Source organism: Gigantopelta aegis, chromosome 7, assembly GCF_016097555.1.
Source record: "Gigantopelta aegis isolate Gae_Host chromosome 7, Gae_host_genome, whole genome shotgun sequence".
NCBI classification, from domain to species: Eukaryota; Metazoa; Mollusca; class Gastropoda; order Neomphalida; family Peltospiridae; genus Gigantopelta; species Gigantopelta aegis.
The window spans coordinates 39,189,429-39,201,892 of record NC_054705.1 but is presented as its reverse complement, the minus strand read 5'-3'; the positions used below and the strand labels follow the sequence as shown (position 1 = coordinate 39,201,892).

Below are 12,464 nucleotides of genomic sequence, written 5' to 3'. Positions count from 1 at the left end.
AATTACTCTTTATCATTAATGTATGATTTTCTTAACCCTAAAATTAACCCATTTTCTTTCTGGGGGAACCCCACCCCGCCCCCCACCCCGTTGACTGTGGTTGCATTCAATTCCATAGTGCCATACCCAAAAATTTCTTTCTGGCAGAAACAGGTAGGCAGATCGATTCCCATCAGTGGCCTCATTGGGTGTGATTCTACATTATTCTAGTGATGGGGTGGGGAATGAATAAATGAATGAATAAATGTTTAACGACACCCCAGCACAAAAATACACATCAGCTATTGGGTGTCACAAATGGTAAGTTTATGAAAATATTTTTTATATATATTTATGTAAAACCACAGTGTAAGGAGCTGTGTGTGGGGGGGGGGGGGGGGTGGGGGTAAGTATAATACAATATATAAAATTAAATTAAGTAAGATGATGGGGTGGGGAGGGCCAGTAAATAATTCAAGGGTACATAATAAAATAAAACAGACATCAAGTGCCTCTACTAGGTACATGTAGTTATGGGGGACTATTAGTCCATGTTTTTGTGTGAATAATTTCAGTTTGGTTTGATGTAAGAAGAAAAGTAAAAGTGTTTTGGAAATAACAAAGAAATACAATTTGTGTGTGCAATTTACAAATCAATCGGCTCGGAAATACAATTTGTGTGTGCAATTTACAAATCAATCGGCTCAGACATAAATAACTTGTAGTACATTCCATAGTATGAAAAAAGGCGTTCCCTGTTGGGTGGACTATAGGTAGTTATGGGTTTGAAATCTTTTGAAATTGGATATTGCATTTCACATACATTGACAAAGTTTTAAATAGCAGGTCTCTAACCATCATGGGGTGAGACGTATTGGGTTATTTCTCGTTACAGCCAGTGCCCCACGACTGGTATATATCAAAGGCCATGGTATGTGCTGTCCTGTCTGTAGAATGGTGCATATAAAATATTCCTCGCTACTAATGGAAAAATGTAGCAGGTTTCCTCTCTAAGACTATATGTCATTAGAATTACCAAATGTTTGACAGCAAATAGCCGATGGTTAATAAATCAGGGTGCTCTAGTGGTGTCATTAAACAAAACAAACTTTAACTTTCTTACCATTATCTATCTTAAAATTATTAAAAAATATCCATTAATTTCCAAGATTTTTGGATACATAATTTTACCCTCCGTACCCTCTGGCAGAAACTGTGACAGGAAAAACGATAAAGGGTTCAGGTCTTAAACTTAATGGTGGTACTTATGGCAACTGCCATTACAGATGTACATGTAGCTGTCATAGGAATTGTTGTAGGTCAGGGACTGAACCAAATGGCAGTTTTTTCCCACAGGATTAAAATGATTGCCGAAGTTGGCTGATGAGAAAAGCTATAGTCGGTCTCAGTGGTGTTGTCGTTAAGCCTGGTATATAAGGCTGGTAGGTATTGAGTTCGCAACCCGGTACCGGCTCCCACCCAGAGTGAGTTTTAATGACTCAGTGAGTAGGTGTAAGACCACTACACCCTCTTCTCTCTCACTATAAGTTATAACCACCGACAACTAACCCACTGTCCTGGACAGACAGCCCAGATAGGTGAACTGTGTGCCCAGGACAGCGTGCTTGAACCTTATTTTGATATAAGCACATGTTAAATGAGTTAAAATGAAATGAAAATGAAGCTTTGGTTTTAATTTTGTGTTTATTTGTTGCACAAAATACTTGGTGCAGGTAAGCGTTTTGCCTTAGGGACGGTCCATAAATATCGATGTGTTTCACAATCTGAACAAATTTCGGAGGGGGGGGGGGGGGGGGGGAGGGCGTAAAAGCCATGTTCGGATTGCTTTTCAGGTAAAACATCGGTCCATCGAAGGTCAATGTTTCTTACAATTCGAAACAAGGGGGAGGGGGTAAACGCCATGTTTTGATTGCTTTTCAGGCCATAACATCGGCATTGTGGGGGCTAGTTTTTGCGGCGGCGCTCTCTACATAATATTAAAAGTGCATAAATGCACTGTTTGTGGAAAGGTGTTCAGGAAAGCTCGATGTCCACAGAAAACTCCTTGGTCACAAACGTCAACTAGGCCATCCCAAGTAGCCTCAAAATATGGACCGTCCCTTAGGATTAATGTTTTATATCTACCAGTAGGCTAAATATGTAAAGCCAACACGTATAATCTGTTAATAAAAGTCATCTTGTAGTACACATTATATCAATGTTTTTATGTTAGGATTATGAAAACCATTGACATTTATGGACCGTCCCTTAGGCATAAACCTTTTAGAACTGCTGTGGGCAACACAGTGTACAGTTAGAGCTCTGTAAAGAATAAAGATGAAGCAAGAAGCTGCCAAAAACGGAGGAGGAAAATACTAAAGGAAGACAGTTCACAAGAAAACTAGCAATGGAGAGTTTGTTTTGTTTAATGACACCACTAGAGCACACTGATTTATTAATCATCAGCTATTAGTTGTCAAACATTTGGTAATTTTGAAATAGTCTTAGAAAGGAAACCCGCTATATTTTTTCATTAGTAGCAAGGTATCTTTTATATGTACCATCCAAGACAGACAGAACAGCACATACCACAGCCTTTGATATACCAGTCATGGTGTACTTGGCTGGAACGAGAAATAGCCCAATGGGCCCACCGACGGGGATCGATACCAAACCGACCGCGCATCAGGCAAGTGCTTTACCACTGGGCTATGTCCTTTGTCATAGGATCGAACCACATCAGTGGACCTGGGATAGACATGCCTGAAACCCTACTAGTGGTATAGTGGCATATGTACAAAGAGTGTTCTCTCTTTCTCTCTCTCTCTGTGTCTGTCTCTCTCTGTGTCTCTCTCTCTCTCTCTCCATGTGTCTGTCTCTCTCTCTCTCTCTCTCTCTGTCTCTCTCTCTCTCTCTCTGTGTCTCTCTCTCTCTCTCTCTCTCTCTCTCTCTCTCTCTCACACTTACGTTAACAATTCCAGGGTCATTAATCCCTTGGGGTGAATCTCGACGGACTTGCCCCAGAACTTCAGCTTGGGGTTGAGGCTGCCCTTGAAGTGGTAGTTCTGCGACTCCGCGTGGAATGCACTCACCGGGGGGTGGTGGCTTACCTGCTCCGAGACCAGGCGAAAACCCATCTCAGGTCTAAAGGGAAAAAAAACCCCAAATAAATAAAAAAACTAAGACAAAATAAGACAACTGATCATATTAACATAGGGCTCATCCTGTACATGGCCAAATTAGCCAATTACTAATTTTTATTAGAAGTGGCTACAACATTTAGTTTTTAGCTAATAAAACATTTCTCAAATAGACAACATTTTAATAATTTTCAAGGAAATACTTGACATACATGTGCATATCTAAACATTGGTTAAAAAAAAGTGGTTCTAGTGTTAGCCCTGTTAACAGTCAAGTAGTTATGGAGAAGAAGCAGAAGAACAAATTACAGTTTAAATGCATTTCTCTATTACAACTGTAGTAAACATCTACCCCCACCCCAGGCACAAGGAGGTGACCCAATATTAATGACATTAACAAATTAGATAAATCATCTGTTGACCTTTACACATATGAAGACTATTGGGTTATAGCATTTCTGGAAGTAGAGAAGACAATTTGTTTTTATTTGGCTAAGCTTACCTCATGCCCCTGGAGGGTGGGGGTGTGGGCGGTGGGGTCCAGAATCACCAAAGTCACAAATTTGGTTAACCATGTCCCAAGGAAGCTTACCACAAAATGTGGTTGGAATTAGTCGAAGCAGGTTTGGAGAAGAAGTTGAAAATATCAAATGTTTACGCATGAAAGACATCACACGGCGCCAGGCGAAAACAAATTGCAATAGGTCACTTGAACCTTTGGTTCAGATGACCCAAAAATGTAACCCTGTAAAAGTGGTGCGTACCTGTCCAACTCGAAGGTTTCCCCAAGTAGTGGGTTGAAGGGTTTGCCTATCCGCTCCCAGTTGGAGGAAACAGCCGACACAGCAAAGGCAGCCACATACTGCAAGAATATAAAACATAATATAACTAGGGCTTCTAGATTATGTAAGCCCCACTCCTGTGGCTAGTGATATTCAATGTTGGGCTAGTAAATAACTATAATTGCCATGCCCGACGGCTAGTTGCAGTTGTCTATTTTGGAAACCCGCTGTCGCCACGTTCGATCTTTTATATGCACCATCACATATACAGGATAGCACATACAACAACCTTTGATGTACCAGTCGTGGTGCACTGCCTGAAGCGAGAAATAGCGCAATGGGCCCACTGATGGGGATCGATCCCAAACCGACCACGCATCAAGCGAGCGCTTTACCACTGGGCTATGCCTCGCCCTAGAGAGAGAGAGAGAGAGAGAGAGAGAGAGAGAGAGAGAGAGAGAGAGAGAGAGAGAGAGAGAGAGAGAGATAGAGAGAGAGAAAGTTAAGTAATACATGACATTGTATACTCCTCCTTTAATAACTGTGACTTATGTCATGTCATGTCATAGGGTTTTACGTGCACATTCAGAGCAAGCTATTGTAGTGCACGCCTGACAGGAAAGGTGGGGGTAGGGGAAGGAGGGACCGCCTGCACTGGCAGGTGCAAGGGAGCACCAGCAGCCCGATTGAATCGGTAGCAGGCGGGTGGGAGTGGTGGTGGTGCTATGGAATTTGAATGGAGCCGTTAATGCCAAAGAGAAAGTGATGCGCAATTTTGTTGAGGAAATTTTGGCGCAATTTTGAATGGTCGGTCGAAAGGTAAATGGCCGAGCTAATATAGGTTTTGATATTAGTGAATCGAGAGTAGCTCGTTAATTTTAGACCTTTACGATGCTGTGGTGTCTCCCTAGGTTGCCCATCGGGCCCTTGTAAAGGGCCTGACCACTTCTGGTCGAGGCATCACCAAGTACCAAGTTATTACCAGCAGCAATAACTGTGACTGCTTAACAAAGGTTTAAATAATCTACCTGCATCCTCTCCGCGGGGTCAGGGGTCAGGCTTGCTCGCTCGAGTAGAAACGAATACTCCATGTACTCGGAGATCCGCTGGAGAAAACTCAGTGGCTCGTTGAAAACTATTGGCATGGTGATTTTCGACAGTTCCTGAAACAAAAAAACATACATGAACATACAACATTGTTTTAGTTCTTACATTTGACTTGACGCCCATTGCTTGGATTTTGGGAACTTTAGCGTCGTTTTTTTACAATTGGGAACTTTCAGTTTTATATGAAAAACATCTCTTTAACCTATCTCACCCGACATCACACAAGTCGACACACTGTACACCGTATCCAGTGCATTCCCCAATTCATATTTCCCGCCATTTTGCACACGACACTCACAGGAAATAATTATTAATAGACAACCAGGAAATAGGTTAAAAGTAAAGTTTGTTTTATTTAACAACACCACTAGAGCACATTGATTTTTTATCTTATCATCGGCTATTGGACATCAAACATATGGTCATTTTGACACTGTTTTTTAGAGGAAACCCGCTGTCGCCACATAGGCTACTCTTTTACGAGAGACAGCAAGGAATCTTTTATTTGCGCTTCCCACAGGCAGGATAGCACAAACCATGGCCTTTGTTGAACCAGTTATGGATCACTGGTCGGTGCAAGTGGTTTACATCTACCCATTGAGCCTTGCAGAGCACTCACTCAGAGTTTAGAATCGGTATCTGGATTAAAAATCCCATGCCTCGACTGGGATCCAAACCCAATACCTACCAGCCTGTAGACCAATGGCCTAATCATAACGCCACTGAAGCCAGTCGAAATAGGTTACTTAACAGTATATGGCAGCTTTAGTTTTTTGTTTTTCAATGGAAAATACCTGGGTTTTCAGCAAGTATTTTTGCTTGATAACAACGGTGGCACATCGCAGTCATTTTCAGGAATCAACAGCTGATTGTGGCAGCTAATTTGATAATAAATTTGACCATTTCACCATCAATGAAAATCACAAAATATTGGGATATGAATCATAGTTCGTTTCCCTAAAAAAATACAAGTAAAACATAGTTATTGGGAATAATGGACATCTGGCCACAAATGCCCATAAGTAAATGTGACTTTTTTGGGCCTAATTTTAATCAATAATAACTGACGTAAAAGATCATAAAAATTTGAAACCACCATGAAAATAATAGTTACCAATTGAAATATAAACGTTATTTTATTTATCCATTCAATTGAATGTGTGTTTTCTCATTCCAACCAGTGCATCACAACTGGTCAAAGGTTGTGGTATGTGCTTTCCTGTCTGTGGGAAAAGTGCATATAAAAGACCCCTTTTTGCATTAGGAAAAATGTAGCTGGTTTCCTCTGATGACTACGTGTCAGAATTATCAAATGTCTGACATCCAATAGCCGATGATTAATTAATCAATGTGCTCCAGTGGCGTCGTTAAATAAAACAGACTATTTATTTTATCATGTGACACAGATGTATGTATGTAATTGGGTGGGACAAGCATACGATGTCTTTTATTTCAGACATGACAAGAAGATCTGATCATCAATTAAAAATTTAAACCAATTCCTAAAGCTAATCTGTATAGTAAAACCTTTTTCCTTTTTCTCCTTTCTCTTCTCTAATCTAATTTGGAAAATGTGTTGAATCCACGGTCCCATATGCATTCAAGTAAATTACGAGCAAATCTCGAATTTAAAACCAATCAATAACAACAAGTCTTAGGGTTGAAAAACAACAGACGCCTGAAACAGATACATGTACGTGTCAATTCAATTTCAAACGCGGCCTGCAGCTTGGAAGGGGTATATGTGTACGTTCAAGCACACGTAATCATAGGGTGGAAGAATGACTTGAGTGGTGGTGGCAATCAATACACACACGCCACAACACACACATGTGGACAATGTATGCCAAAGATTTCAACATGAGGAACGAGTGTGGCAAATGTGTCCCAAATCAATAGGGTCGATATGCACAGTCAGATATATTCATGAGGGAACGCTTCAACTTGGGACTCGGGAGAGTGTGTTAGTCGAATTACATGATTGTATATACCATCGGGCCAGACCAGACAATGGTGCGGTGTAACGAGCACTCCATGTACTTAACTTAATTTATTGTGTATGATGTAACACTTACAGATACCTGTCTGCCTGATTGCAGAAAAGTACTAGTAACCCAGATGTATTAATGCAATTGTGGGACGGGACGTAGCCCACTGGTAAAGTGCTCGCTTGATGTGTGGTCGGTTTGGGATCGATCCTCGCCGGTGGGCCCATTGGGCTATTTCTCATTCCAGCCAGTGTACCACGACTGGTATATCAAAGGTTGTGGTATGTGCCATCCTGTCTATGGGATGGTGCATATAACAGATCCCTTGCTACTAATGTAGCGGGTATCCCATTAGTATAGCAAGGAATCTTTTTGCACCATCCCAGAGACAGGATATAACACAGCATTGTAAAGATGAACACATGAATATATAGTGTATATGTCGACATGTACGTACATCGGGCTGAAGAAAACAACACGAGCTTCATGCACTGTGAGACATGCCAGTCTAATTAACAACTCTACACGGTACCGTAACTCAAGCCGTTAACGTGATCAATGATTATGTAGGCTTCATTTTCACATTTTCTTTTTGAAGTGGAGTATAGATTGGGTAGGGATGTGTGTGTGTGTGTGTGTGTGTGTGTGTGTGTGTGTGTGTGTGTGTGTGTGTGTGTGGCAATCTCAATTAATTTTTGACCAACGAAAATCAATGGTGTTTTTATTATTACTCGACCACACCTCATTAAATGTTCATGTTTTAATCCTGTCTCACAAGTTGGCATGTTCTTTTTATAACACACCAAATCTACGGCAATCAATAGAAAAACTGCCTGCCTGGCCTATATCGGGCCATTGGGCTCTGACACACTTTCTCATTGATTAGTCGACTGCAAAACACAAAAACCGCTTGCCGTGTGAAGTTAACACGTCCATTACCCTGTGTTTGTCTTGGTGAGTTAGGATGACGAGAGAAATTACAACCAGCTATATAGTCCGTCCACTCCTACAAAAATGTGTTTTTTTTAAAAATAATTTCAGTTTGGTTTGACTTAAGAAAAATAGTAAATTTAAAGTGTTTTGGAAATAACCCAAAAAACAACAACCCAACAAACTATTTTTGTATGCAAATTAGAAAACAATTCGCTCAGAAATAAATAACTTGCAGTAAATTCCATAGTATGAAAAAAAAGCAGCAGCATTCTTAGTGGAATGGACTATAGATTGGAAGTCGTAAAAAGGAAAGGCAGATCATTATACATGGCAAACGTTGCCTATTGTTGGCACTGGTCAGAAAAAAGCGACAAAAATCCGCGAGTTGAAAGTAAATCAACACTAAGAACAAAGGAAAAATCAATAGCTATTGATAAAAATATCAAAGTCTTTTGTCTTTTCAACATGGCTGCTGTCTAACGATAGCTCAATATATGTCTCGACAAAATTCTACATAATGGAATTACTGGAAAGGAAAATGAGAGTTTGCTTATATAATGAGATCTCGGCGTATTTTCAACTACATAATTACATGTACATTTGTATATAGTATAGCATCAGGGCTTTAGATTAAATCAAAGTCAAATTGATAAACATTGTGCCCAGAGACAGAGACAGAGACAGAGACAGAGAGAGAGAGAGAGAGAGAGAGAGAGAGAGAGAGAGAGGCGGGGATGGAGGGGGTGGGGTGAGGTGGGGTTTGCATGCCAGTACCCTAAAGTATTATATTATGTTGTTTTATTATTTTTATGTACACAACCCATGTTTTACCCTTGGCATATGTTGTTCTAATTGTAAACAAGGGGATGGCAATAAAACTTGTAAAAAACCCCAAACCCAACTAACCCCCCCCCCCCCAAAAAAAAAACACAACAAAAAAACATTGTGCCCAGAAGAATTTTTTGTTTTGTTTTTTTGTTTAACGACACCACTAGAGCACACTGATTTATTAATCATCGGCTAGTGGATGTCTAACATATGGTCATACAGGGTTCGAAATCTGCCAAAAAATATAGTGGCCCCCAAAATAATAATGCATGTTAGCAAATTATGGTAAGAGAACCACGAGTATGATTTTAATGTGGAATACAAATATTAATAGTGGTTCGTGTGTTGTATCTCTAAAGAAGATAATATTATTTGGGTGACTAACACCATTATTTTTTAATATTTAAGTCATCCAAACAGGACATTGGTTGCATTTGGTGACCTGACCACACGCCATTTTGAGCCCTGGTCATAGAGGAAATCCACTACATTTTTTTCCATTAGCAGCAAAGAATCTTTTATATGCACCATCCCAAAGACCGGATAGCACGTACCACAGCCTTTGATATACCAGTCGTGGTTGTGCCCAGAATAATCTCTCACAAATTAAGTACAAACATAACTGACTTCAAAACATTTCATTGAAATGTTTAGCTTTAATTACATTACTAGGTTTGGTGCTAATAAAACTTTTAGAGTCTAGACTCGAGACTCTTAATAGAGTCTGAGACCCTAATGTCATGACAACGCCATGCAAATTGTATGTGTGTGACGTCATTAGAGATTGACTCTGGACTCTAAAAGTTTTATAAGCACTGGCCCTGGGCTTCAAAATTGTGGTAGCCCCATGCACTCCCATGGCTATACAGTGATATTCAATGTTGGGCTTAGTAAATAACTACTATTGCCATGCCCGATGGCTAGTGAAATTGTTTTTGGTGAATTATTGTAGTCAAGTCTATTTTGTAAATATGAATATCTTGTTCCCCCCCACCCCCCACCCCAATGTTAGTGTTTTTAAGCTCTATCTCTCCCTTTAGGTGACATCCGATTATTGCTATATAATTATATTTTGTAAAATTTTATTAACTTAAAGTAAAGTAGGGCTAGTGAATTTTTAATCGTGGCTAGTATATTTTTAAAATCACTGATCCCATGGCTAGTGGATTTTATAAAAAAAATCTAGAAGCCCTGATTATAATAACTTGAAATGCAATTTTGAATATCTACAACTCTTTAGTGGTTGTTAATTAATAACATTAATAACGAGCAATTTAATAGTACTGCTAAAGCAATACACGTCCCCTACCGGGCCCCAAAAGGATTTGTATATATATCTCCTAAATACAGGGGGCGGGATGTAGCCCAGTGGTAAAGCGTTCGCTCTCGATGCGTGGTCAAGCTGGGATCGATCCCCGTCGGTGGGCCCGTTGGGCTATTTCTCGTTCCAGCCAGTGCACCACAACTGGTATATCAAAGGCAGTGGTACATGTATGTCTGTGGGATAGTGCATATATAAAAGATCCCTTGCTGCTAATTGAAAAGAGTAGCCCATGAAGTGGTGACAGCGGGTTTCCTCTCTCAATATATGTGTGGTCCTTAACCATATGTCTGATGCCATATAACCATCAATAAAATGTGTTGAGTGTGTCGTTAAATAAAACATTTCTTTCTTTCTTTCTTTCCTAAATACAAGGGCCACAACTCCAAGAAAATAAAAATTGATCTGTAATATAATACACATGTACATGATAATGCTACATTGTATGCATACACAAAATGTCAGTTCAATACTGTGAGGCATTAATTTGTGGAAAAAGTTTGGAAAACTATATGTGGGACAGACTGACAGACAGACACACACACACACACAGACACACAGAAGGATAGAGTTAAGACTGGTAGGGGACCAATATTAATAACACCAGTTGAGTAATTTAATAAAATTAGTCAAATGGAGAGAAAAAACCCCAACCATCTAACGAAAAGTATGGAGATGACAGTTATCGAATAAAGCTATAATTTCCCAGTATACATTTATTTCTATATTAATACAATTTGTCATTGTTGTGAGGTATTATCGGCTAATTCAGTCCGGTGGGCAAGAACATATAATACATGTACGTACAACTTTTGTAGATGATGCCTAATGCTTGGCACACACCTATCGATTAACGCTGACCGTACAGTTCAGTTGCCACTAATGCACACCAACACACACCAGTCGATGTTACAGTCTTGTCGGCACTGTACACCAGGGGCCTAATTCACAAAGGTCTCTTAGGCTCTGCTAGACAACAAAGCATTCTCTTTGCAAGTCTTTTAGCACTGCACTGCGAGATCGCAAAGTTGCGAGAGTTTAGTGAATTAGGCCCCGTTCTTAGACTTGCTGAGACTAGATCAGGGAGAATACTTGCTTTTTTTAGTTCCTTTTAATCACTCCCGTCAGGGTTTTTTTCATGGGGAGGTCTGGCCTTGTGCTTATAAAATGCCATACAAATTATACCTGTGTGACATAATTAGAGATTGAGTCTGGACTCTAAAAGTTTTATATGCACGGGCCCTGTTCTGATGGAAGATAATGTTACAAAACTGCAGATTGAATGTGACCATCGTTTAATTGTGGAGCACACATCTTAGTATCTTACCCACTGATCAGTTGGCAATTACTGGGCAGGTGTGTGCCAAGCATCACACAGGGCATATTTCGTTATGTTGTAAGTGTGTTAACTAGGTGTCAGTAACTGACTAAAAACAGGTTTTATTACAGCTGGTGGATTCTGGATTCATAGTTACATTCTCCTCAGTACCGGCTCAATCAAACACATTTGTGAAGCCCATTTTTCTTGAACACACCTGGTCTTTCAGCATTGTGTTTAATACAATGAAACCTCTCCTAACTGGACACCAACAGGATCAAATGAAAAGTCCGAATTACGGGGTATCTGGTTCACAGAGGTCCTGTTCTTTGTTGATATTTAAAAAGGCATCTTAAAAATTTCTGATTTTGAGAAAAACAGAGATTATTATACAAGCTTGCATGTGTGTCATACTGATTTTACGAAACGAGTGTCTTGAGTTTTGTATTGTAATACAAGAATCCTGACACGAGTTTCGTAATATCAGTACGACTCACACACGAGTGTAATAATTTCTTTATTATCCAGGCATCAAAATAAGTTGAGAACGGTCGTTCAGGTTACCGGGAAGTTACCACATGTAAGAAAAGTCGAGAACGATGTTTCGTTCTCGACAAAATTTTTAACAAACAGTAGTTTCATCTCCAAACGTAAACCAGGCAATGCATTCCGCACTTCCTCGTTTCATTTTCTAGTAAGGAATTGCATCAATGTTCGTGTGCACTTGTGCAATTGCAAGCAATTATAGTCATTCTGCATTTTAAGCAGTGTCCACTAGATAAATTTACTTTCGCATTATGTTTTCTCGAACAAAATTGCACCAATGTTTGTGCACGCTTGTGCAATTGCAAGCAATTTCAGCAATCCACGTTTAAGCAGCGCCCACTAGATAAATTTACTTCTGGATTTCATTTCTCGTATGGATGTTCACGTGCACCGATACAATTTCAGAACGTTTATAAATGCATGTATACTAAAATAATCATCTGACACACATGTAAGGGTGTTAAAAAGTAGTAGTAAGTGGAATTCAATTGTAACTATCATATAGTTGTGGTAACCTATAGG

General features: G+C 39.8%; 1 protein-coding gene across 1 annotated transcript in view; it reads right to left on the bottom strand.

Moving 5' to 3' along the window:
* LOC121376947 (oxysterol-binding protein-related protein 1-like) overlaps nt 1–12,464 on the bottom strand; it is a 99,070-nt gene that overhangs the window by 18,101 nt on the left and 68,505 nt on the right. The window contains exons 18-20 of the mRNA XM_041504757.1: nt 4,930–5,064; nt 3,884–3,981; nt 2,947–3,123 (exon numbers count right to left, since the gene is read on the bottom strand). Coding sequence (XP_041360691.1) covers nt 2,947–3,123; nt 3,884–3,981; nt 4,930–5,064 — 410 coding nt within the window. The remainder of the gene's footprint in view (nt 1–2,946; nt 3,124–3,883; nt 3,982–4,929; nt 5,065–12,464) is intronic.